This window comes from Callospermophilus lateralis, chromosome 10 (assembly GCF_048772815.1).
Source record: "Callospermophilus lateralis isolate mCalLat2 chromosome 10, mCalLat2.hap1, whole genome shotgun sequence".
Classification (NCBI taxonomy): domain Eukaryota; kingdom Metazoa; phylum Chordata; class Mammalia; order Rodentia; family Sciuridae; genus Callospermophilus; species Callospermophilus lateralis.
Genome location: NC_135314.1, coordinates 115,256,800 through 115,283,505, shown reverse-complemented (window position 1 = coordinate 115,283,505; position 26,706 = coordinate 115,256,800). Strand labels below are relative to the sequence as shown.

At 36.5% G+C, this 26,706-nt stretch overlaps 1 protein-coding gene across 2 annotated transcripts in view; it reads right to left on the bottom strand.

Moving 5' to 3' along the window:
- Plod2 (procollagen-lysine,2-oxoglutarate 5-dioxygenase 2) overlaps window positions 1-26,706 on the bottom strand; it is an 86,010-nt gene that overhangs the window by 31,780 nt on the left and 27,524 nt on the right. For both annotated transcript variants that reach the window (XM_076867138.2, XM_076867137.2), the window contains exons 2-4: window positions 16,772-16,863; window positions 13,900-14,036; window positions 1,490-1,653 (exon numbers count right to left, since the gene is read on the bottom strand). In XM_076867138.2, coding sequence (XP_076723253.2) covers window positions 1,490-1,653; window positions 13,900-14,036; window positions 16,772-16,863 — 393 coding nt within the window. The remainder of the gene's footprint in view (window positions 1-1,489; window positions 1,654-13,899; window positions 14,037-16,771; window positions 16,864-26,706) is intronic.

Genomic DNA, 26,706 nt, shown 5'->3' with positions numbered 1-26,706 from the left:
GTTTCTATGTCTGATTTTGAAAAATCATGTTTCCTTATCATTTTTACAAACCGGAATATCCTCAAATAAAAAGAAATATATTTTCATAATATGTGATATATACCTTATATGAATATATTTTATTATTAAAACTACTTTTATTAGAGGAGGAATTATAATTTACAAGAGGAGGAATTCCATCAAAATAGAAGATCAATGGAGTAGAGAAAGGGAATTGAGGGGAAGGAAGGGCAGGTGGGACAAGGAAAGACAAGGGCATGACCTAACTTTTTCATGTACATACATGAATATAGCAAAGAGAATCTCACAATTACGTATACCCATAAGGCACAGGTTTAAAAAAACTATTAAAAATCTTATAAAAAATAATTGACACATCTACAAATATATTGCATGTCCCTTAAATAACTCTCAATACATCACCCATGAAATGACACAAACTTATTTAACATATTTATATTTTCTATCATCTAATAATTTTGACTACAAAAAGCTTAAGGCTGATTCTTTGGTATCCCTTAACAATCATTTTGTCACTTAAAAACGATGTCAGCAACACATATGCAGATCACCCAAAAAGTTCCCTTTTCTCAATATGGCTTGCAATTCACATCCAACTGAACTCTCCAAGAAGTCCTTGGTCCTATTTTTATGTCTTCTGTCCATATATTTATATTAAACTCCATCTAAGAGAAACATATTTTAAAGTCAACATTATCCGAGGTCAATTTGTTTTTATTTGTGAAGGGAGGGTGTGATAATGTGTGTTTTAATTCATGGTGGCATAGATAATACAACACTCTAAGTATACCCAGATGTTCAATGAAGAATCACATGATTACTGATTATAGGACAAATCACTTATTTACTCCGATATATTTCAAAAATAATCAGATTAAACAATGCCCACTTTTAAAAGCTACATGATGATTATAGATTGAAAATGAACCTTTTCCCAAGAAAGGAAACTTACTAAACCTATTATACTACAGCCAGAAAATTCTCAGTAAAATTAGAATCAGATTTGGATCTCTGTTGTTTTTTTTCCTGAACAACCAAATGTCTTTAGGGAAAGTTCCTCAATTTATTAAGTTCCAAGTTGTTAATTCTGCAAACAAAATAACCATTCAAAAATTATTTCAAAGTTTCCGTAGTGGTATATTTGTGGCTCAATTAAGTTTGTATAGGTGTTTCACATTGGCAATGATGGAAAAAAATGGATTAAATTTGGACATAAGTTTCCTCACTTATGCAGAAATTGTAACATCTACACGCCTAATATTGTCAAGAGTACCAAATATCATAATATATGGGAAAAGCCTTTGTCAAGTCTAAAATGTGCTGTGGATTTTACACTGATATTTTTATAACAGTCATAAGATGACAGTTATTTAAAACTTCATGTCTACATATTTTTTAAATGATGATATATATAGTACCTAAAATTTATTCAGATTGGCATTAAACATTTTCCCCAGGTGTCACCCACCTCCAGAATTCAGGTAGCGCTTCCCAAAGTGCATCACAGGATACTTGTCTGCCAGTCTCTTATCTGGCCAGAGAATTCCATCTGCTGCAAAGACTACTTTGTGGTTTGTCTTTTGAAACTTTCTTAGAACTTCTTCTGGACCACCAGCAAATAAAACATCAAAGCTATTCAATGAAAGAAAAAATGAGTTTTAAAATACATATGCTGGAATTTAGGTATATAAGCACCAAGAAAAGGTCCTTAATAAAAATCAGGATTTAGAATCCAACACAAGATTAATTAACCAGCTATTTACAGAGCACATCAAAAAATTTCCCCAGATTTAAACTACATGGATTGTATTGAATTTTAGTGTTTACTATATATTAGCCAAATAGAATTTCAAAGAAAAGACAGTTTTTGCAGTGATAGTCTTGATATTATTTAATAATCACCACCAAAATAAAAAGCTCTAAATTGATATTGAAATGTTATAAATTATTACATGTTGTCTAAATTAATAATACAGACATAATCTTTTAACAATGTTGCTACTTTAACTACCTAATATTTCAATTCAATTTGTACTAATCCACTATCATTTATGAATAAATATCATGAATATACACTTAATATTTCAGTTATTATATATACTGCAATCTTAAAAAAATTGTTCTGACCAGCATATTTTTTACAGCTCAATAAATTTGAAAAAATGTGGTAATAGATAATATAATTTACCTTTTATTTATGAATGGATTTATTTCTCATCATTTATTCAAAGAATCACAACGATCAATGTAAAAGCCATTGTCTAAAATATTTTTGCTCTGCAGTATGATCCCTATTCACTACAACCTCAAAACCTTTGCATTTTTTTTTAATATCAGTGTATCACAAGGCCACACATTTTCAAAGATAATAATTTAATGACTTATCCCAGGTGGCAAGCAATCCAAGGGAACAAATGCTCTCAAATCCAGCTCAAGGTCTTCCTCAAAGTCAATATTCCAGATGGATTCATTCTCAAGGAGCTAGCTAATATGCTTGGCTAATAATTAGGCATGACATAATACTTAGTAAATTATAACATTACATATGAATAATTCTATCAAAATAAAGCACACCATGGATAAAAAAAATTAAACACATTAGCGGGAGTATTGGAAATTTTTACTTATTATTTAAACTTGTAGCAGAGATGCCAAATGACCTCCATTATACATTCTCAGGCTCGTGTTTTCATAGTGGAATCCACCAAATGTAAGACATATGGCCATCCTGCTTAGAAGCTACAGTGAAGCTCCATGTGGCCTCATGACCTATTCAGTTCAAGGGAATACAGGTAAAACTTGGATAGACAGTCTCAGGTCCTATGTTTCAAAAAGGAAGTTGCTTGCTTCAACTTGCTGCCCTCCCCTCTTTGTGGAGAGCCAGAGTTCATAAGTGAAAAAAATACCCTGACCTATACACCCTCACTATATATTCAATTCTCACTCTAGGAAAAAAAAAGAAAAAGAGAAAAGGCAAGAAAGGGAGTTAAAAACGTAGAGAATATACAACTAAATTTTGTTGTTTTGTTGCTTCATTTATGTAATATTTAAAATAATAACAGCATTGGGATCAGAGGTACAGATTATTTCTTTTTATTTCAAACTGTTCTGGAGGAATAAAATTTATCATTTGTTTTTACTTTTAGCTATGAAAATCATCATTTCAAAATTAAAATATCTACATATGAGTATGTAGAAACAGATAGATATACACACATACACATTGGTCCATACTTTTTTTTTTCCTTCCAGGATCAAGAGGCAAGAAAGCACATATTAAACAGCCTTATCACAACATCACTCACAGCACACAGTTTGAAGTCTGCCAGTTGAGTTTCTAAAGCCAGTGTTACCACTTGCTCTAAGAGTAACAGTGAAAAACTTATTGAACCTCCCTATGATTTAGTTCCTTTATTTATAAAATGGAGCAGAAGTAGTATGGATCTCATCAATCACTTGTAAAAAGAGATTAAAAACTAACAACAAATGATGGATGTTGTAAGCATCAATGTTATCCAAAACTAAGACCATTATTAACTAAAAAAGAAGGCTCCTATCACAGGAGAGGCAGAGGATACCTCATTTTTAAGTTTGTGCCAATCCAAAAGTTAAAATAATTTAATTTTTACCCAGAGGCAGGTATTTTTTAAAATATAAAGCTGTTCTGATTAAAACCTCAAAACAACTATTCCATTCCTATTTATTTAAAAAAAATAATAACAACTGAATTAATTTGACTTTAAAAAGAAAATAACAAATTTCTTCTCTTTTTCTTCTAAGCACAACGGATTTCTTCAGTTCTGTGTTTGTAAATACAGGTATTTTCCTCCAAACTACTAGCTGTTGAGAATTCTTTTAAATATTGAATATTAAGACATAAGAGTAGTTTTTATTTGGGCTGTGAGTGCTGTCTCTCTGAGATAGACACTGTCATAGACCGCCAAAGAAAAGAGGAACCCAATCTATTTTTTGGAAATGGGGTGGAGCAGGTATGCTTAGAGAATCTTATGATCAAAGGCTTACGCCAGATTAATTCAAAAAATTTTCAGGTAGCATCACTTATTTAAACGCTATAAATGCAATTTTGGAAAGTGAATAGTAAATCTTTGAAATCCCAGAAAACAGTACAGATCTATACACACTGTATGGCAACTATAAATGTCAACATTCTGTCATGGAGGAGTTGTGGCAATTTTCACATGAATAATTAATTCATAAGCATGAATTAATTTAAAACATGCAAGTATTTTAAAGAAAACAGTGAAGGGAAATTATTTTCATATAATTCAAGTAAATTTTGATTGTATAAAAATATAAAGTTGTTGAAATTTTTCCCCTTTCAATCTAGTAGCACTGTTCCTTTGTGTTTGAGTACTTTAGAAACATTTTTTTTTGGAATCTATTTAAAACTTCTCAAAGGGCAAGAAAGTTTTTCTACTTAAAATCATTTTGGCCACAAAAACTCAAATTTTGTTTTCAACAAAGAATGCACAAAGGTCATAAAAATAATTCTCATAGGAACTCAGGTCACTTAAATATGAAGAATAAAATAAAACTTTCCACAGTTAACTATGGTAAATATTCCTGAGTCCTGCAAAAGCCATAGAGTCCACATTACGTGGACATATTGAGTCCCATACCAGACATGTCAGAGCCCCATCTCCAACAGGTCATTGAGACTGACACGTGTTTGCCCTTCTGTGTTACCCTGGTTCTATGGTCCCATCAGCCACTCCATCCCCAGATTGAAAACGTTCATGTAGCCTTGACTCCTCCCTCTCACAGCCTGTCATTAAATCTTCTGCCAAACACTAGTGATTCCATCTCCTTAATCTGTTTAGCATTCAGATCCTCTACAGCATCTCTAGAAGGCACTGGCCTAGACTCATTAAGACATCCTATGGGTTGCCACATCATCCATCTCCACATCACCCACTTCTAATCAGTGCCCATCCCCAGACCCAATCAGTGGTTTTCAACTGTGATCTAAAACAGGAGTTAGCAAATATTCACTCCATCTCTCACCTTTTACAGAAAATAGTTTAGCTCTGAAGACCACAATGTCTCCATCAAACAACATGGTAACCCTGCCGCTGTAGTGCAAGAGCGGCCACAGACTGTATATAAATGAACAAGCAGGGATGGGTTCCCAGAACACTGCTCTACAAAGCAGGCAATGAATTAATATTCAGAATATACCAAGAATCCAACAAACTTAACCACCCCAATAACCCAATCAACAAACATATGCACAAAAGAACTGAACATAGAACTTCTTAAAAGAATAAACACAAATGGCCAGCAAATATATGAAAAAATGTTCAACATCTCTAGCAATCAGGGAAATGCAAAGAAAAACGACACTGAGATTTCAGCTCACTCCCATCAGAATGGCAATGATCAAAAATACAAACAACAACAAATGCTAGCAAGGTTGTGGGGGAGAAAGGAACCCATGTATGTTGTTGGGGGGCCTGCACACTAATACACCCACTCTGGAAAGCAGGGTGGAGATTCCTCATATGATACCATATGACCCAGGTATCCCACTCCTGGGTGTTTTTCCAAAAGATCTAAAATTGGCATTCTACAGCAATAGAGCCACATCAATATTTGTAGCAGCACAATTCACAATAGTTAGATTATAGAATGAACCCAGATAGATGCCTGTCAATAGATGAATGGATTAAGAAATTGTGGTTTGTGTGTGTGTGTGTGTGTGTGTGTGTGTGTAAATATATATATATATATATATATATATATATATATATATATATATAGAAACATATGGCTGAGTTCTATTCAACCATAAAAAAGAATGAAATTGTGGCGTTCGCTGGTAACTGGATGGAAATGGAGAATATCATGCTTAAGTGAAATTAGCCAAACTCAGAAACTTAAAAGTCAGATGTTGGGCTGGGGATGTGGCTCAAGTGGTAGCACGCTCGCCTGGCATGCGTGAGGCCCGGGTTCGACCCTCAGCACCACATACAAACAAAGATGTTGTGTCCGCCGAAAACTAAAAAAAGTAAATATTAAAATTCTCTCTCTCTTAAAAAAAAAAAAGTCAGATGTTTCCTCTCTTATGCAGAAGCTAGAATAAAAGGGAAGATAAGGATAATAAATATCAATTAAAAGACAAGCAAAAGGAAGTCTAGTAGAACAGAGAAAGGAGAATGGGAGAGGGCAAAGTAGCTGGGAAGGAAAGGGGAGGATTATGAACTGAAATCGATTTCCATGCACGTGTGAGTTTGTCAGGATGAAACCAACTATACAGCTCTAATTAAAAAAAAAAAAAATAGGCATAAAAATGGGCTGAACCACAGTTTACTGACCCGTAGAGTGAAATCTAAGTGAATCAGCATTGTGTTAATAGCCAAACTGAGTCATATGATGTGTCATCTGCACCTTTCCTCATGATGGCACCTCCTCTTTGTACCTATTTTCTCAACTGGGTCCAAAGCAACACATTTCAGGGTCCTTTCCCAGGACACCTCTTCTACAAAGCTCTCCTTGATGACCATTACTGGAAAACACCATTTCCTTCCTCTTAACACCCACAGCTCTTCTCCTCTCCACCTTCACCACAGGTATTGTTTTCTGTCCTTCATGCTAAGAATGCTTACCTCAGATGAGACTACATGTTTCTCCTTCAAATGCTTGATCCATGTCTTTTTTCTTCTATATATCTCCTTGGCCTTGGATTTTGAAGATAGTCAATAAATATTTGTTGTACAAATGAATGAATTAGTGAATGAATGAATCACTCCAAGTCTCATCAAGAAGCAAAACCTACCATGCAGCCGGAAAAATAAAGCAACAGAAGTCTCCCCTATTTGTGACTTATTCTTTCCCAATCCAATATTTTCATTATCATCACTAGCATAAACTTATATAAAAGTTATAATCATCCAAACTATTAGCAATTAGTGTCTGAAAGCTTAAATAGAGTCTCATAAACTGAAGCCTCTTAGAAGGCGTAACAACAACAACAACAAAAAAAAAAAAACGAAAAATTCTGTTGTCACATCTTCACTTCAAATGTGTGTCTGTATTTCCAGAGACAAAATTAACACCACAAACCAACACCAAGGCACCACACTTTAACAGTCCCTAGGCACACATACACAATCAACCCATTTAAAATATCCACCCACAGGTACTTACAGAATAAATTATGATCAAATCACAGTAGAAAATTATCACATAAATTTTAGCCACTTTGGAGAGAGGAAAAGGGAGCTAGTTGGGGGACTATTTTAAAAACCAAATATTGTTTGGTAAATTTTCCTCCTAATGGTATATAATTCCATTTACATTTCACTTCATGAGGTCGGGCAGAGGCAGGGTCAGTAAAGACTGCCTAGTTGGAAGGTCGCTTCCCACAAGCCATGTTTTGGAAAGTTGCAGCCAAGTGCTGGACAAACCCCTGGCAGGGAGAGAAGCCAGGGAGAGAGGAGTGGCAAAGACGTTAGTGGGCTCGCTCCAGGGGCAGCTCTCTGGGGGGACCACAAGGCTTCACCTGCTTCTGCACTAGTCTCTTTATTTGGGGAATGATGAGATTAATTAAAAGAAAATTCCCCTCCAGTTCTAAAATAATAATGAAGCTTATCTCTGAAACATTAACACTTCGAATGCTGACATACATTTAGTGCATAAGTGTTCAATGAATCAATAAAGAAATAAATCTTTTTTTTTTAAATTCCTTACACTTAGTGTGACATAGCTGGGATGTGCCAAATACAACACACACAAAACTGTTGAGCAAAGCATGTACCCAGAGGGTTGGATTTTCATCTCGGTTGGTGACCCCAGCCACAGCAGCTAGTACCATATTTTGCACATATAGGTGCTTAATGAATACATGTTTACTAAGAAGAGCAAAATTGAAGGGTAGACACACTCACTATTAGATAGAGATGAGTGAAGACAGGGGAGAGGATATAGGAGTAGGAAAGATAGCAGAATGAATGCCATTATTGCCTTATGTACATATATAACTATATAACCAGTGGAATTCTACATCATGTATAACCAGAAGAATGAGAAGTTATACTTCAAAATGCATGATGTATCAAAGTGCATTCTACAGTCTTGTATAACTAATTAAAACAAATTTTTAAAAATTTAAAAATGTGAAGAGTAGACAGTCTGCTTTGGGAATACATACAGAGCAATCACACGTGAGACGAGCTAGGACAATCAACCAAGACAGGTATGATCACCAAAACCCCTTGTGTTTTTAAGTCACATGCTCCTTCTTCCTCATTCCTACCTATGGGTCACTAATGCGCCCACTCAAACCTCAGCAGATATCAGCAATAAAAAACCAGAATCACTCCTTTCCCACTTTATTCCTAAGCACATTGTACTCTTTCCCCGATGACCAAGAAGATGGTGTAATATATTTAAGTGACAGCTGACGATTTAAATCTTTCTGTCAAAAAAGAAAGGATGAAACAGTATAGAAACAGGAACCTCGACGTGTTTTGGCTTTCTTTCATGCTAACATAATGAAATGTTGTCCCTCATTAATGACTGGGTTCTCAGTGCCTGCACACTCCACCTGCCTCACAGCCCAGGAGGAAGAGACTGTTAAATAAATCTACCATTAAAATTATAGACATCATATTGGAAGGTTTTGTTTCTATATAAATTGTGTAAGACAAAACAAAGGTGGACATACTAGGTACACATTAACTTGAATTATGAGAAGTATAAAATGTTACTAGAAAACAAATACAATAGATCTTGTTACTTTTAGAATAATGTGCATAAATTACACTTCTATAACAATAACAACAGCGGGTTGCAGTGTCACACACCAGTAACCCCAGCAACTCTGGAGGCTGAGGCAGGAGAATCTCAAGGCCAGCCTCAGTAACTTAGTGAAGCTGTAAGCAACTTACTGAGTGTCTTCCTCAAAATAAAAATAAAAAGGGCTGATAATATAATTCGGTGGTAAAGGACCCCTATGTTCATTTCCCAGTACCAAATACTAATAACAAGAAAATCAGAAAAATAATCTTCTAACAAACAATTCACCAAGTGCTCCAGTAAAACATGATCTTGGCATAATTTACTAAAGTAAACGATGCTAAAGTTAAGATGATGCCAACATTCAGGTTGTTTTAAAAACACACATCCTGAGGTTTGTTCGGTCTTGGTGGCTGAGGAGGTGTGACACAAGTGAGAACTCCCTGGGAATCTGCACATGGCTCTTTCTCTACAGTGCTACGGTCAGTGCCCAGATCACATTTTGTGCTCAATACACAGCACACTGAGTGCGGAGAGAAAAACTGGCTCCATGAACTCACTTTTTCAATAAACGATGCTCAGTGAGAAGCCAAAAGAAACAAACACTGGTTGACATTAGAAGGATCAGAAGAGGCAACAGCATCCTTTTCACAGTTTCTGTTTAGAAGTCAATTTTTAATCATTTTAATCCTTACAAAGATCCAAATGTCCCTCTGACTTTAGAATTCATTTTATTTTTCCAATAAATAAAAGAAAAAAAATTTTGAAAAAAAAGTTTGGAAATGCTCATCATATTTCTCCCCTTCAAAAGGTCTGTTTCTCCTTGTGAAGCAACTCACTGTTACCCAGTATTTATGGATCCCTTGCTATGGTGCCCAGAAAATACATCAATACATAAATAAACCAGCTTCACAGTGTGGAACAAACAACTAAATTCAGCCTAGAGGATCAGTGATAGGGCACAAGGTAGCACAGCACAGACTGGTGTGATTACATTGCTCCTCCATTTTTTTAGCCACAGTTTATTTATCTTGGACCAACCTCCCATACCACAGCCACCTAGGAAACTACTGAAATAATGACTTCACTTTAGATCATTTTAACCATATATATCAGCATTCATGGTGTAGCACTGACTACCATTCTACTTTTTTTTTTTTTTTGGTGGTACCAGGGATTGAACCCAAAGGCCCTTAACCCCTGAGCCACGCCCTCAGCTAAATTGCTTAGGGCCTTGCTTAATTGTTGAGGCTGATTTTGAACTTTCCATCCTCCTGCCTCAGCCTCCAGAGCCACTGAGATTACAAGTGTGTACCACTGTGCCCCACCCATTCTAATTTTTTTAAGTTTAGTTTTCCTTACATTGTCTTTAATTGGCAATAGCCAATCCTTTTATCTCATGTCAAAGGCTTAATCATGTTTAAACAAATACATGGATGAACTGGAAGGTTTCTACATACCAAAATATTTTAAGCAGATGCTTTCACAAAAGAAAATACTCCTTTTTCATAAGGCCAATAACTACCACCAAATATATCTTGTAAACAATACATATACTGAGGGTCTTTAAAACTGAGCACATTCAAGTGCTGATTAATTGAGATATACACATTACTGCCAATGAAATTCTGCCCTGTCCCTAATTCAAACTCAAGTAACTTCACTGACATTATTTCTAAATAGTTTTTCTTCAACATAATTTTCTTAGTTTAAAAGAAAATTTCTCAAGTCCATAAGAATAAAAGTGTTAACCTTTTTACTAAATGACATTATCTGACACTCAAAAATCTGGTAGAATGGTTCCACCATGTGCTTCCGTTAGGGCGAGGGATGCTGCTGGCTTCTAGTTCACTGTGTATAGCACAGCAAGCATTACGTGAGGATATTCAGTGAGTATCAAATTTACTGCCAAGACCACCACTTTTTGTTACAGTTTAGTTTAAGCACTGTCTCTACAAAAGAAAGAAAAAACATGTGGTCCCCATAGAAAAATTAAAGCTGCTCACCTTTCTTCATTGTGAACACAGTAAAAGAAATACATGCTTTATAAGGCAATTCTAAAAGTAACACAAAGTACCTTATCATAAATGCTCTTCCAGAGAGATAAAGGTATTAAAAAACCATCTAGGATAATTTCTCTTCCTAAGGGAATCTGCAGCTATCAAGTAACAATATTTATCCTTCAAATTTTCATTAGTTTGCTTCAAAAGAACAATTTTTGTCCTTTAAAAGCCACTAAATGCATTGAACATGTCCATAATTGCTCTAACCAAGAGATCATCAAGCCCTATAAATTGCAAATAAATACTCACATACACACAGAACATACACACACACACAAAAAAAAAAAAAAAAAAAAACTTTAAATAACTTTTTAAAAAAAATATTGGAGGCAATTTCATATGTAGAGATCCTCAGGTTTAGTTTTCTTTTGAAAAGAATCCAAAACCTTGACAAATATTAATTTTTATCTAAATTAAATATGATAAATCTTATTCTGTAGAGTGAGTTTTTTAAAATATCCAGCCTCTTATTTTAGATGTTCCAAAATTCAATTCAGAATATGCATTCTCATGACACAACTTCATAAAACTGTTTCTAATTTAATGCACAAATACTATCTAAATGGGGACAAAGGACCCTTATCATATATTAGAAATGTTCTAAAATTGAATAGTAATGATGATTATACAACTTTGTTCAGTATACCAAAATCACTAAATTTTACATTTAAAATACACAAGTCATGATATAAAAATTATTTTAAAGGCCTATGTAAACAAATAATTGCATAAATCTGTGCATTTTTATATAGTGGTGCCTTATGCTTTTACAAAGCTAATTATTCTAATTGAATCATCCTTTTAAAAAAATCACATGAAAAATAGGTATTTGTTTGCTTAAGATGAATGTATCTTGAATTCTGACCCTTCATCAAAAGATGGGCATTTTTTAAAAAAATAGAATAGGCAATGGATTTAAAATAATTGATAAAGAGCTGAATTCAATTCTCCTGGGCTCAGTACACAATACGGACATAATGTTCAATCATACTCAACACACTGTATACAATGCTTTTTTAAAAGTGTTGTTTTAAAAAATAAGAGAAAAAATATACCCTAAAATGACAGCAGCTGTTCCGCCCCTCTGTGCCCTCTTGGCTACTTTCCCCTGCACCCATGGCTGAGCCACAAGATGGGGACACTGGTGATGGTGGAGAAAACCTTAATGACTCCTTCTGGACAAGAACTTAGCTGAGCTGGGCCTCCGTCTTTCCAGCTGGCTGGCTGTTCTCAGAGGTGTGAGACATGGCTTCCATCTGACTCACTGATCAATCTCAAACACCAAGAGTACCTCGAAGACACTGGCCTTCTATTAAAATACGACCATTGTTTCTGTCCAGCTGGATTTAAATATCATCTGAATACACAAACCCAACATCCAGCTGGCTCTAGATCACAGGGAGACCCAAGTCTCCTTAGAGACAAACTGGCCTCACTTCACCAGTTCCCCAAGGCTAAAGCTTGGATTGGCAGGAGAGGGAAAAGGATGATAGGGGAGGGGAAGACGGTAGGATTCTTCTGTAAACCCATGAAGAGTTTGAGGAATCTGAAATCACTCCTATGTGGAAGTTTTCACAAGGAGAATCTGCTTCACAGTCAAAACCCAAATGTACATTTGGCAACTTCAAGCTAACTCATCTAGTTATTGGAAATCTATGGTAATTTTAAACCAAAATATACCCAATATTTCATCTAAACAGCTTTTATGATGGATTATTTTATTTTTTATTAGGGAAAAATACATAATGACAGACAATGTAGAAAAATTCCCAGTACACAAGCTCATCCCACAGGGTTTCCGAGGTATGCCATGCCAAAGCACATCTTGCCCAAAAAGTAAACATGAGCAGAACGTAATTTCTTGCCTGGGAGACATCAGGAAAATTCCAAAGATACAAGTATCATGGATTCTTTCCAAGTTTTCAGGTGCTGATGGTATGGAAACTTCATTATTTCTACTTTCATGTTCACATTTATGTCTCTTATTTACATCCTTATATTTTAAAAAAAAACTCTCTTGTTTTCATCAGCAAATAAGAGTCCTTTTAACTTTTTTCATAATAAAAGATACAGAAAGTCCTTTCTAAGTTAAAGAGGAAAATACAAAGGGATTTAAAGTGAGTGATCAGTAACCAAAAACATAAAAATAAAAATTAAAAAAACAAAGAATGTGAGAAAGAAAAGTGACAACTTGAAAGAGTCATGACAAGTTGATCTATTTTTTTTTTTAATATAAGAAGAAGCTAAGAGAAGATTGCAGATACTCCAAATTATTCAGGACAGTGGAGTATACAAAAAGCAGTACTTATGGGCTAGGAGGATACAGTATTTATACGCTAGGGGGATAGCTGGGTGTTAAAGCATCCTTTGAATGCAAACCGAAGGCTGATTCCCAGCACCAAAACAAAAAGATATTTATACATTGAGAAGGTTCTTCTCTCACAACAACACCAGCTTTCTTGCATTTCACTTGTGTTTATAACTTTACATGATCTTTTTCCCACCCCAGGGTAATCAGAATCAGTTGAGCCACCCTTCTTAACAGAAAAGTTCAACATGACCTTTACTTCTTCACTAAAACATGAATTTCACAAAAACATTAGCCTATACCATGTTTTCTCATTAGTGTCCATAGCAACTCTTTTTTATTTTTATTATTATTATTTTTTTAATGCTAGGGATTAAACCCTAAGCCTGTGCATGCTAGGAAAGCATTCTATCACTGAGCTGCATCCCCAGTCCTCTGTAGTTTTCATTTTGAGATAGGATTTCACTAAGTCTCCCAGGATGGCCAAACTTAGGCTCCTCCTGCTTCAGCCTCCCATGGTGCTGGGATTATAGGCGTGCATCATTTCACCTGGTGTAAATCCTCACTTTAAACATATTACACGATTATGTCAGACCATGGTTTTATAACTATGAGAAAAATCTACTTTTTAAAACAATGATTCCTCATCAATAAGATAATTTAATGTATAATAATACATAGATATAAATCTCAACCTTTTAAAAAAATAATTTAATATAGACTGAAAAATCCACAGGGTGTGTCTCTTACCATTCAGTGAACAGGATGACCAGATCATCTTGACTGGCATATTGTTCCATGACTTCTTTCATTAATCTCACTTTTTGGCCCCCTCCAATACTATTAATGCCATCTCCCCCTCTCCACTCTTCTCCTTGACCAAGGACCTATCAAAGAAATCAACATTTCAACCCTAAGCAAAACTCAGATTAAATTATGACAACACCAGAAAAAACTTAAAATCATCGCCAACTTTACAGTCCTACACCATAACCCACTCACTCTCCACGTGTCACATTAAATCATGATGCCAGAAAAAAAAGAAATTAATGACTGGATCAGTCATACTTCTTTAATATTATCCACCCCAAAAATGCCATTCCCAATTTTATCATTTCAAAAGTTAAGTCTACTGCATGCAGCTGGAGTGAGGAAATATTTCTTGTATCTTATTATTCTTTGTTCAGCATAAAATTAAAAAGAAAATGAAGAGATCTTCCATATCAGTTTTTTTTTCAATCTGGTAGGAAATGTGTAAGATCAAGATTGAAATCCCCTGAAGCCCAGGGTTCTCCTTGACTGGCCCTGAAGCAATTTCCTACCAAACCAAAATGGATTGTTCAGGGAAATGCAAAGGCCATCAAATAACAGGGCACTTTCTTTACCTTTTAAATCTTCAAATGTCTTCGTTCTTGTTAAGAATTGATCAATGCAAGAAACTGCCTGCACACAATTAACTGGAGCTACACCTGTACCCTTGATCTTCACTATGCATCTGTGCCCTTGATCTTCACTGTACACCTGCACCCTTAGTGCCGCACCTGTATCTCTGACCTTCACTGTACTCTGCACCCTTGAAGCTACACCTATACCCTTGATCTTCACTGTGCATCTGTACCCTTAGAACTACACCTGTACCCTTGACCTTCACTGGCACCTGAGTCTCTCCACAGGGCCTCCTGAGTTGGAAACACACTGTTGACACACCTGGCCCTGAGGCAACAGGAGCATAAGATGTGTCCCTCCTATCATACACAGTTTTATCTTTGTTTTCTCAAAACATTGTCTGAAGGTGCTAAAATATTGATGTATTAGGAGACTAGGGGGAACATAACTGAGAACATAACTATAAATAAAGACAAATGAAAAAAGTAAACTAAAAATAAATAAATACCATGAGTTGCCACTGTCCTTAACACAGAGCCAAATAATCTGTTGGCAAAGCAAGCCAGTGGGACTCCCAGCCTCAAATCTCTCAGAATCATTTCATCTCTACCTATAATGAGGAATGGGAGGAATATTCCACCCATGGAAACTCAAACTCATGTGGAGCTGGATTGAAATTATTGCTAATCTAGCAGAATTATTGGCTTTTACTTGATTGGTTTCACAACCCTTCTGGAGGCTCTGATGCTGCAATAGCAACTGCCCTGGCCACACCTGAGGGTCCTACAGTGCAGTGTCAGGCCACGAAGCATGCACCGGACCTCAGGGTGCACCAGAATCACACCAGAATCCGTGGACAGCTGGAGAAAGCACAGAATTTGTTATTCAGCTGTTCTGAGGTGGCCTGAGTGTTTCCTTTCTAACTAGTTCCCAGGTGATGAGGGTACTGTAGTTTGAAGTCCACACTTTGAAAATCACTGCATTACAAAATGGGAAGCCAGCAGAAAGGGCATGAACTCCAGAGCCAGTCAAATAGGACTGTGGTCTAAGACCTCACGGGTTGTAGCTATGGACCCTGGAGCAGGTTCTCTTTGCCCATAAATAAATATGTACCTTACATTGTTCATATAATGACTAAGAAGGTACCATATGGAAAGTTCCTAGCCAGGTACCTTGCACATAACAGTCTATTTTGTCACCCAGTCTGAATCCAAAAGATCCTCCTAAAAGACTTCAGAAATGTTTTATCCTAATTCTTCTTTGACTTCAGTGAATGTCACTATATTTCTTGTCTCTCTTAACATACTTTGAACATATTTTCATTGATCCTTTATTAAGCACCTGTACCTCTGACTTTCACTGTACTCTGTACCCTTGTTACCACCCTGTCTCTTTCCCTGCAAATTCCACCTCTTGACTAGCTGCTGTGCATCACCATCAGTACCTTCTACTCCAGAGGATGCCTAAGGAATACGACCTTTTATTGAATTACATGTAAGTATAGCTCAGTTTCTCCCCAGGCCAAAGCAATCTTTCCCCTCCTTTTATTTATTTATTTTTTAATTTCCTGCCTAGATACTTGCTAATTCTCCTTTTATTTGGAGAAAATATCTGGCTAGCAGATCCTTCTACCAAATGAATAAATCAATAAAAATACTAAGACCCTCCCTCCTCAGTTTAATAGTTCTATCAACCTCCTCAAGTCTCCTCTGATCACATATGAGTAAAATGTCCCCTAGAGATGTCTTCTAAACGTGTTTAGTGTTCCCAAATTCTTCTAAAACAGATACAGAAACAAAACAAGAAAGGAAAAGTAACTCTTAGTGATGGACAAGACAGGTCTCCCTTCCCACAGCCATGCTTCCAATTCCCTGTAAAGAAACCACCTCTGTGGACAACCCATATCAGAAAAAATTATTCAGTCACCAAAGAACACTACTGTTTATACAGCCCCGCAAAATAAATTATTTATATATGTATATACAGATCCACATTTACATATTCTTTGTGTTTTATAGAACATGCTTATATCAAATATTAGCAAATATTAACAAATTTATTGTCTGCATGGCAAATATTAGTAAGGCCAAAATATATCTTTCAATGTGCATAGAAATAGCAATGATGCAAACAAATTTCATTTTTCCTTGAAGGATTACAGATTTTGTTGTTGACATGAAAAATGTACTTTGGACACATATTCCACCACCTCTATAAAAGTAAAAATATACTATACCTTCACGGTATAATTGAAATATTTGGCTGAGTGCATAAATCGGTGAAATCCATCACTTTCTTTTGTTGCTACAGTTATGACTAATAATTTATCTGCAAAGATAGAAGGAAATAATGTAAGTAGGTTTACCAAGAGTTTAAATGCTAACCCTTTCCAACTCAATACAGTGATTAGAAACCTCATTAACCCATGCGAATGCTCTGGTGTGTTATTCTACGTAAGATGAAACACAGGGCTATTGAAAACCAGGCAATTCAAATTCAATTCAAATGACTAGCCCCTCAATGACAAATTATATTAATGGTAAAGAAAAAGTTCATTAGTGTTGGAGGAAAAGCATGTCCTCAATGGAGTATTTCAACATTAAGAAGGAAAAAAAAAAGTCCATTATACGCACATTTTAAAAATCTGTTAACAGTAAGACCCTTAGATACTATCTAATCCTCCAGCTTCACTGTCACCTGTAAATTTTTCCAGATTTATGACACATATCACTGAGGTGCACCAGATAATTACAGTTTGCTACAGACATGAGGCAAACAAAGAAAAGATCTAATCATAAGACTGATCCAAGTCCACAACAAATCTGAAGTAAGTTTTAAAAACAAAGTCGTAATGTTTCCTTCTTAACCATGAATTCTTTACAAGTCTCAAAAGCCACAAAATTTGCACCTTTTATTTATTGTTTATTTTTTTCCTTTAAAGAATTAGTAGATATGCAGTTTTGAGTTACTATGTTATAAAAGATTATTACTTTCAACCTAATATCTCTCCTTAGCAGAAGCAGGTAGATTTAAGGAGCTAGTTCTTAATACCTACAGAAGCCACTAAGAATAAGACCTATCAGGAAAGGCATGTTGGGAATGCATAAAAGAAACAAAAACAACAGCAAATGCCAAATGGGCTGCGATGCCATTTTTTTTTCCCTCAGTCTGGAGATTTAGGAGGATCCCTGGACTAAGAAAGGCAAAGTTGCTGCATGCAATGGCATATGCCTGTAATCCCAGTTGCTCTGGAGGCTGAGGCAGGAGGAGCACAAGTACGAGGTCAGCCTCAGCAACTTAGTGAGATCCTGTCTCAAAATTTCAAAAAGTAAAAAGGGCTTAGGATTGAAGATGTAGCTCAGTGGTAGAGCATCCCTGGGATCAAGCCCAGCCCTACAAATTTAAGAAAAAAAAGAAAAAAAAAACTAATATCTTCAATATTCTAAGCAGTGAGTTATACCCTTTGATTTTCCCCATCCATTAGGGAATATTCAGAAACTCTTACGTAACCCCTAAGCAATAGAAAGTCACTTGTCAATATTAATTGCATCACATAATCAGTTAAAATAATTATACAGGAACCAAGGTAATTCCTCATCAAGTTTTGAAAATAACTAAAACAATACAATATAAATAACTAAAATATACATAAAGAAATAATAAATTCAGCTGGGCACAGTGGCACACGCCTATAATCCCAGTGACTCTGGAGGCTGAAGTAGAAGGACCTCAAGTTCAAAGCCAGCCAAAACAATTTAATGTGGCCCTAAGCAACTCAGTGAGATCCTGTCTCTAAATAAAATACAAAAAGGGCTAGGGTTGTGGCTCGGTGGATAGGCACCCAGGGTTCAATCCCTGGTATCCAAAAAAAGAAAAAAGAAAAGAAAAGAAATAGTAAATTCAAACATACATTTGTCAAACAATAAGAAAAGCATTTCAATGAAAATAAATATCCACATTCTTAGGTTTCTTTCAAACAAGAGGTGATCACTTAAATAATTTTCAACATAGGAAATAAATATTCCAAGAAAAATAAAGTCATTTTCATTGTCAAGTACATATTTTAAATATTTTTAAGTTACCCATTGTTTTTACAAAAAAATCAAATTATCCTTTATAGAGTTCCAAACAAGCCTTAACAGATTAAAAGAATTTGACATGGTACCAGTCATAATAATTTTAAATTAAGAAATACCATATTTTATGAGAGGAAGGAGCATATTTTAAAGATCTCTTTTCTCTGTAATAAAAAGACTAAAAGATAACTTTTTATTTTTTTCTACATAAATCATAAGAATTAACTACAAACTTAGATTTTTTTTTTACTAGACAGAGTTTTACATTAATCATTTCCAGTATAAAATTAACAGCAAGAATTTATCATCCTTAATAGGAAAGTAATGTTGGCCAGACCGTGAGATGACAAAAATGTCACCAAATTCAATGACTCAGAAGGCAAAGCTTAAACTTGAGGAGTCTGACAGTGTCTAGCAATCCTATGCCAAATAAGGGCTCTGTCACTTGAGAACTGTTGCTTATTACACACTAAGAACAAAACAAAAAGACTATGCAATTGTGTCAAAGAAAGGAACATTTAATGACACCGTATATGAGCTGACCCCTCACCTGCATCTCTGCACATCATCTTTCTCATCTTCTCATGAGAAATAATCTTACTCAGCTGAAGAAGGTGCTGAGATGCTCCACTCTCAACTTCTTATCAGTCAATTCAGAGCCCACTTCTTTTAAAAACAAAATTGACCTAAACTTGAATCCTGCTTAGGTTCCAAAATAATTTACAATTCTAATTTACTAGGAATAATGGGACAGACCATGATGAGTGACAGAAAATAGATGCCACCAATAAAATCCAGAACATTTATCCTGTAGAAATTCTACAGGATAAATGACATATAGAATCAATGACCAAAGGGAAAAAGGGAAGGAAAACCTGTATTCACTTACAACTAAGAGACATTTCAGCTCTTTAAAAATCATGAACTGTAACTGAGCCCTGACTTGGGAAAACTTAAATATTTACTGATAACCTGAAATAATTTATTTTTAGTAGGCTGAAGGCATTTACATTTTTTTAAAATCATATTCAGATATGCATACTCAAGTATTTACCCAATGAAAAGGTATAGTAGCTGTGATCTGTTTTACAACTTCATGACAAATAAGCAACAATGAAGGAAGAAAACAAAGATTAAACAAGATTGGCTGCACGTGATGACTGTTGGAACTGAGTTTCGTGCATGTCTGCAAGTTCCTATAATTAAAAAACAAAGAGTTCAATGTGAAATTTCTATGTGAAATTTCTTCTATGTGAAATTTCTCATCTTCCAAACATAAAATTGGAAGAAAAATATGTACTACAATTTTGTTAATAGTCTGAATCACTTAAGTAAAAGGAAAGATGAAATGCACAAAGAAACTGTTACAACCAAACAAGATTATAATTTAAACAACTATAATTAATACCTTACTCAGTCCATCCTCTACAAAAGAAGATAAAACAATGTGACCAAAGAAAGAAAGGGACTTCAGAGTAAGAACCTACCAACCTCTATTACCATCATCTTAAGAACAATAGCTGTGGAGAATGGTGACTTGAGTCATGGTCTCTCTTCCTGCTTTGTGGCTGTGTTGTGCTGGGAACTTCCTGGGTGCAAAGGTGCAGGTAAAGCTGGCCCAGTTGCTAGAATGACACCCAGCCCAAGAAGGTTCCATGCAAAGGTGCAGAGATGCATCAGTCTGGACCTTAAACTCAGGCACCAACTCGTGGGACACAGAATTCTGAGCATAGCAAGAAAACCCCAATGTCTCACCAGTCCTGCATCCTTCAGATCGACTGCTTTGATGAAACCTTCCCCAAAATAACCTTTTGATGAAATCTATATAATAAATGTGCTGCACTAGTTCCTAGTCATTATCCTCCATCAGAGGTTAATGACCCACCTAACCCCAGCTTTTTCTCTCTATGTGTGTCTGTTTGTCTTTTCTCAAACCTGCTTCACCCCTTGTCTGGTGTTTTCCTTAATTAACAGCTGCAGCTGAGAGATGGGGCCGTGGCAACCTGGCTCCTGGCCTCAAAGAACAGGCAAATGAAGCACAACTGTAATGGTTACCTCTGGCATTGCCTTTTGACTCTATGAGAAACAGATCAATATACATTGCATGGGTAAGAAATACATGACAACAGTGGAGTGGATTTGAAGAATCACTTACCAAACGCAAACCACTTCACAATGCACTATATCTTACTAACGCACTACAGGCTTCCGAGGAGATGGGCACGTGTTGTTAGAACCATTTCTTCTTCCTCCTCCAAACAGCTGCTGCTATCAGGGGAGAGTTTATCAATACCCAGTGGTGATCTAACTTTCCTTTTCATAAATGAACTATGAGTATAAAACACAAAGTCATTTTGCTGGCACATCCTGTCACGAGATGCTGAAATCCACTGTTTTAATGATGGAATCCCATTAAGTAGCTCAGCACTAGGCAACCTGCCTTTGATACCTATCTTTCTCAGTACCTTTACACACAGACCTTGATTTTTAATTTGCAAAAATCAAGAATAATACTCCTATCACACAGCTCCGAGAACACTGCTTTCACTCTACAACTAATTTATCTTGTGGTAAGACACCCTTCATCTGTAAAGGTTAATGGTTCTCAATTTTCCACTAAAGGAACATGCTTTCTAAGTAGTGATTACTAACGGGGGGGGGGGGGGGAGCAAGATTTTGCTATAAAAGATCAAATAGTAACTAGTTTAGGCCTATGGGTAACATAGAGTTTCCATCACTTTTCTACTTACTTCTTTTTTTTTATTCTTTACGTGACATAGTGAATGACACACTCTCCAGAATCTCATTATCTTTTTCTACTCAGAGGATGCACAAGTAAGATAGTTTGTAGCTGATCTGAAAACCCCAGTAAGTTATAATTCCATCTCTTTCTTTACCAGAGATCCAACTAAGGTTTATTTTGGTTTGGGGTTTTTAAGCAGACTTAAGAGCTGAGTGGTAGAGCACCCCTTGGTTCAATCCCCAGTACCACAAGGAAGAGGAGGAGGAGGAGGAGGAGGAGGAGGACAAAAAGACCTCAAATTTTTGCATTTCTCAGCAAGCCATAATTCTAAACCTATGACAATTATCAGTTGCCTAGGCATCTACCATAACCTCCCAAGCCCATTTTGCCCACTCTAATCATATCTCTACAAAATTACCACAGAGGTCTTTTCAGAACACCTAAATATCTGGTCAAGGCACCCTGCTACTAAATACCCTCAAATGGCTTCCCATTGATTGATTTTAGGACAGCAGCCAAAACTCCGTTACCACAATGGGGTCCCTGACGACCTCTCTCCTCTCCAATCTCATCCACTTCCTCTCTTCCCTTTGCTCTCTCTGCTCCAACCACACTGAACTTTCTCTTTCTTTCTTTTTCCCAACATTGTCTGCTCCTTTCCACCCAGGAGTGAGTGCAAGACCATCAACTAATGCCCCTCCCTGATCTCTGGATGGGAGCCACACATACTTGAAATTCTTAACCATAAACCAATTCTTAGACATTTGACCCTCCCCGACTTACAGGAATAGGTCATTACTCATTGCACAGTACTCTCTACCTCTCCTCCAGAGCATTTACCAGAAACTGTAATTACAAAGTAATCTGTACAGTTAATATTTAAGACTAAAATTTCTATTTCCAACTAGATTTCAGAATGGCAGGATGCCTTTTTTCTCACTATTAGTTTTCTGGTGTACTTAGCATAGTTCTCACAGTATTCAGCACACAGCAATGTCTTTGCATTTTTTTTTCTTTTTAATTTTTAAATTGATACATAAAAGCATAAAACTATAATCTGGATGGGGTCTCATGCAATGTTTGGATATGAGCATACCTTGTGTAATGTTCAGGCTTTTCAATGATGTATTCAGGAACAAGTGATAATATAAATCTCATGTGTACATGTGTATAAAACAAGGGAGTTTAAAAAATTCATATAATTAGTGTTTTTATCTTAGACTCAGTGATGAGGAGGTAAAGATTTAAATTAGTCAATAATTTAGCCAAAGTTATCTAACAAGCTACTAGCAGAACCAGGTATTATCCTTCAAAGTGCATTTTTTTTCAAATATATCAGATGGACTTACTTCGTGGCAAAAGGTCAAGGGGCTAGAAGCAAACTTTGAGATTTATTCTGTGTGTGAAGTACAAAGACAACAAGTCTGAGACTTCTGTCTTCAGAATGACCTGCTCACAGGATTGGTCCTTGGCTGGCATCTGGAGAGTCGGATCTGAGATTCTTACCAGATGGCTCTCCAATGGGAAGAGCTTCCCCTTTTCCAAGATAAGAATGGCTCTCTGCGCCTTAACAGTACAAACAATGCAGTTCATGCTAAACAACTGCTTTTCTTCTGGGAGTTTGGAAATGAGGTACACAAGTTGCCAATGTGGCCAATTCTCATTGAAAACTGTGGGCACCAATTCTCTACTGAGTTTCCCTGATAGACAGCATTTCACACATGTTGTCACAAGTAGTAGCTGGGGAAATTAAGCACATGCTGTTCAATTCCACCAGGAAAGGACTATGGGCAGCTTATCCCTGGCTTTTCCAGACCTCTCTCATGGTACCTTTTCCCTTGTCTGTTTTGCTTTGTATCCTTGTGCTGCAATATAGAGACAGGAGTACAATGAATGCTGAATTCTATCAGCCCCAGCACATCACTGAATCCGGGCATGTCTGGAGGATTCCTGACGTACTGTTAGCAACAGGCAGCAAGGTTCATCTCCAAGAGGCACTCCAGGGCTAACTGGATATGTACGTGATACAAGGTTGGGCACGGGTTCTGGACTCAGAAGCCATGCTAGAAAGATATAGAGAGGAATCAGTCTCAAGAAAAGGAATTTTTGAGCCAGATGTAAATCACATTCTGCTCCTCCACTGAAGGCATCTCCTCCACTGAAGACATCTCAACCCATTTTGTCCCTGTTGTCCTAGATGAGAAACACCTAGAGAGATTATATGATAACTTACAAATAACATTTGAATATCTACATGTTTTCAGAGTTGAAATCTTGGGACCTAATGGGTTATAGTGAATTATAACTCCTGTGAGAAAACAAGACTTGTCCAGGATCCTACAGCTAGATGGCAACCAATTTAGACTGAACTCGAGATTCACAACCACTAAAAAATACGGTTTTCCTAGGGCTTTTTGTACAAATGTGTTGTTTTAATAAATACTGAGTCACTCAAAGCATTCTGACAAATAAACTGAAACCATGCAGTGTAGGTGGCAAGGGAACAAATTTTATTTTGTGGAATTGTTGAAAGAGATTCAAGACAAAAATTCCTCAAGAGCAATTCATGTCATAATTTCACCAAGGAGAAACCCTATAAGGATGTGTCAGAGTGACTTCAGAGAAGTCCCTAGCAATTTTTGAATGAAAGCTAGGAGAAAAGGAAATGCTTAAAGATAACAAAAATAACAACTTCCTATGCACAGGGCATCTTCGCACTTGCTAATGTTCAACTGGATGCCTGGGCTTCCAGAGATGGCTCTGGACAATGGACAGACAAACAGAACATGAAGAGAGATGATGGTGGGTCAACAGGAAGACCAGCCTTCCTAGTGTGCCGTGGCTGAGCAGGTTCCCAGAACACTCAGTTTCATGACTAGGGGAGTCCTGGGCAGACCAGGGGGAGGTTGTCACAAAACAGCACAGCAGTGGGCCTAGGGGACAAGAATCTCCAGTGTTTCCAGAAACGCTGCAGGATGAGGGATCCTGGAGGAGGCAAAGTTGAGGAACCAGCTCAACACCAGCTAACAAGGGAAACAGGGCCCAATTAAGGCTACAGAAGTGACAGACATCTAGGAGACCACAGAGACCATCTCCAACCTCACAAAAACTTCAAACGGTAAAACACTCCTAAAAACCTTCAAATAAAAACTGAACATACGCTAATATTAAAGACTTGGTTTTAGATTTCCTGATTTGGGGGGATGGTACCATATTTCCTGGTGTGTTATATGCACATGTTTATTCTGTCTACTGGGCAACCACACACTGAATGGAAGACAAATTTCATGTCAGAGCTAAAAGCAAGGTTAATATTATGATCAAGAATTCCTAGTAGCTAGCAACCCTCACAGTGCTATAAAAGGCATTTAGGAGAAACATAAAAGTAGATCCTTGTATTACAAAAAGTCAGTAGGTATTTGTAACCAATAAAATTTGAATAATTACTAGGCAAAAGTGAAACTTCAAAATAAGAGATTCAGTTTCTCATAGTATAAGGTATAATTTTTAATATAAAATATCATGGGCTTTTTCACAACCATATTAATCAGAGCAAACATCAATCAAGGAAATTATAACATGAATACCCTGATAGAGTACAGTGACCAATTTAAATAAATTAAATAAATTTATTCTCTCCTCACTTCAAAAATATCTACACACTTTAGAAAGTCATTAATATAGACATATAAATCATATAATTTAATCTGCAAAAAATATACTTTATTCAGAAGCACCATGTAATAACTCTCTTCAGTAATGGCTCACTGTCCCTAGCCACCCCTCTTTGCTCTCAACAACTATGACGACTTAACTGCTAAGGACTCAATCCAAACATCATAAACAAGACAGATGAGTACGAAAGAGACCCGTTCCTCCACCTCCATATCATTCCCTCCCAGAAACATGGAGATAAAACACAAGGACTGCACTGCAGCCAAGAACTGTCCACAAAGTTCCAGCAAATTCCTCCCAGAGTTCCAAAGGGGGACATAAGATCCAAACAACCAAGAATGTTCATGCCAAGGAAGGTTTCAATGGGAGTCAGAAAAACCTGAGTTAAAATTTAATGTGTGGTATGGGCCTCACTTGAACACAAATTCAAAAACAAGCCAACACCTGAGACAGTTGTTGGTCTGCCAAACCAAAGGCAGAACCAAGCAATCCTAACAGGAGAGGTGGTTCCCACTGTCACCTCCATAGCCTGTGAAAAGTATGGGAACCTGGCACACTATGGAGTTTGGCCGGCATAGTAATAGATCTGGCAATCACATCATACACTGAATAGTTAAAAAAAATTCTCTACGGGGTGTGTGTGGTGGGTAGAGGGGAGCAGATATGCTACCTCCCAACCAACTCATCACATTTGAAGGAAAAAAAAAAAAAAAAACAATGAGCTTTCCCATATGATTTTAGAAAAGAGAGTTGGCTGGGGTGTTGGGAGGGGAAATAATTAAGGGAAGGCAAATTTTGTATCCATACCAAGTACAATAAAAAAATGGCCAAGATGAATGGGATGTCCTGGCAAAAGCAGCATGTTTCCTTTTTCATAAACATTAACGCACAGAAGACCACTTTCCAGAACTTATGACTTGGAGCGCACATTTGATCCCTCCATATATTTTGAAATTTATATACTAGATATAATTTTAATGTCAAAGGAAAAAAAAAAAAAGATCTACCACCTTCACAGACAGAACGGAATTCATTCTGCTAAATTCCAAAGGTTCAAAGATGTCAGCAAATAGAAAGATGTATCAGTAATGAGAACCTTATTCCACGGAGATGGGGTAACCCATCTGTTGGCCAAATGCTTTATCAGAAACTGTGAACTCCCTGCCAGAAATCTGGTAGCAAGGTTATGTAGCTTGTTGAAGCACACTTGATCTATTACTGATTATTCCATATTTTGCACAGGCACTAAAATTACTTCCTATGCTCATACACAAAGAGCACCACCAGTCACGTTAGGAACCAGGACACCTGCCCCCTCACACACAAATAAGAAAAGTTGCCTTTTGCCACCTGCAGAAGGACTTATGCTGAGAAAGCCGCTTTCTAAGGGAAAGTTGTAAGGGTGATGGGCTTCAACCAAGATAACCTTCACTTCTACTTAATGGAAAGAGAAAAATCTTTCTGTACAAGTCTGCCTAACCTAAAGGAATGGAAAACAATGAATCTGAGAAGAAAAATCAAAAGCAGATGTAAAAAAGTATAGTGTGGCTGAAATGGAATAAAAGAAAAGTCATAGCTTGCATTTATCATCTTCAGTTATAGGGAAACATACTTTCTTCCACTCCACACTGCCCTAAACCTTCAGAAAATTGTTTTGTAAAAGGTGACACTGTTCAT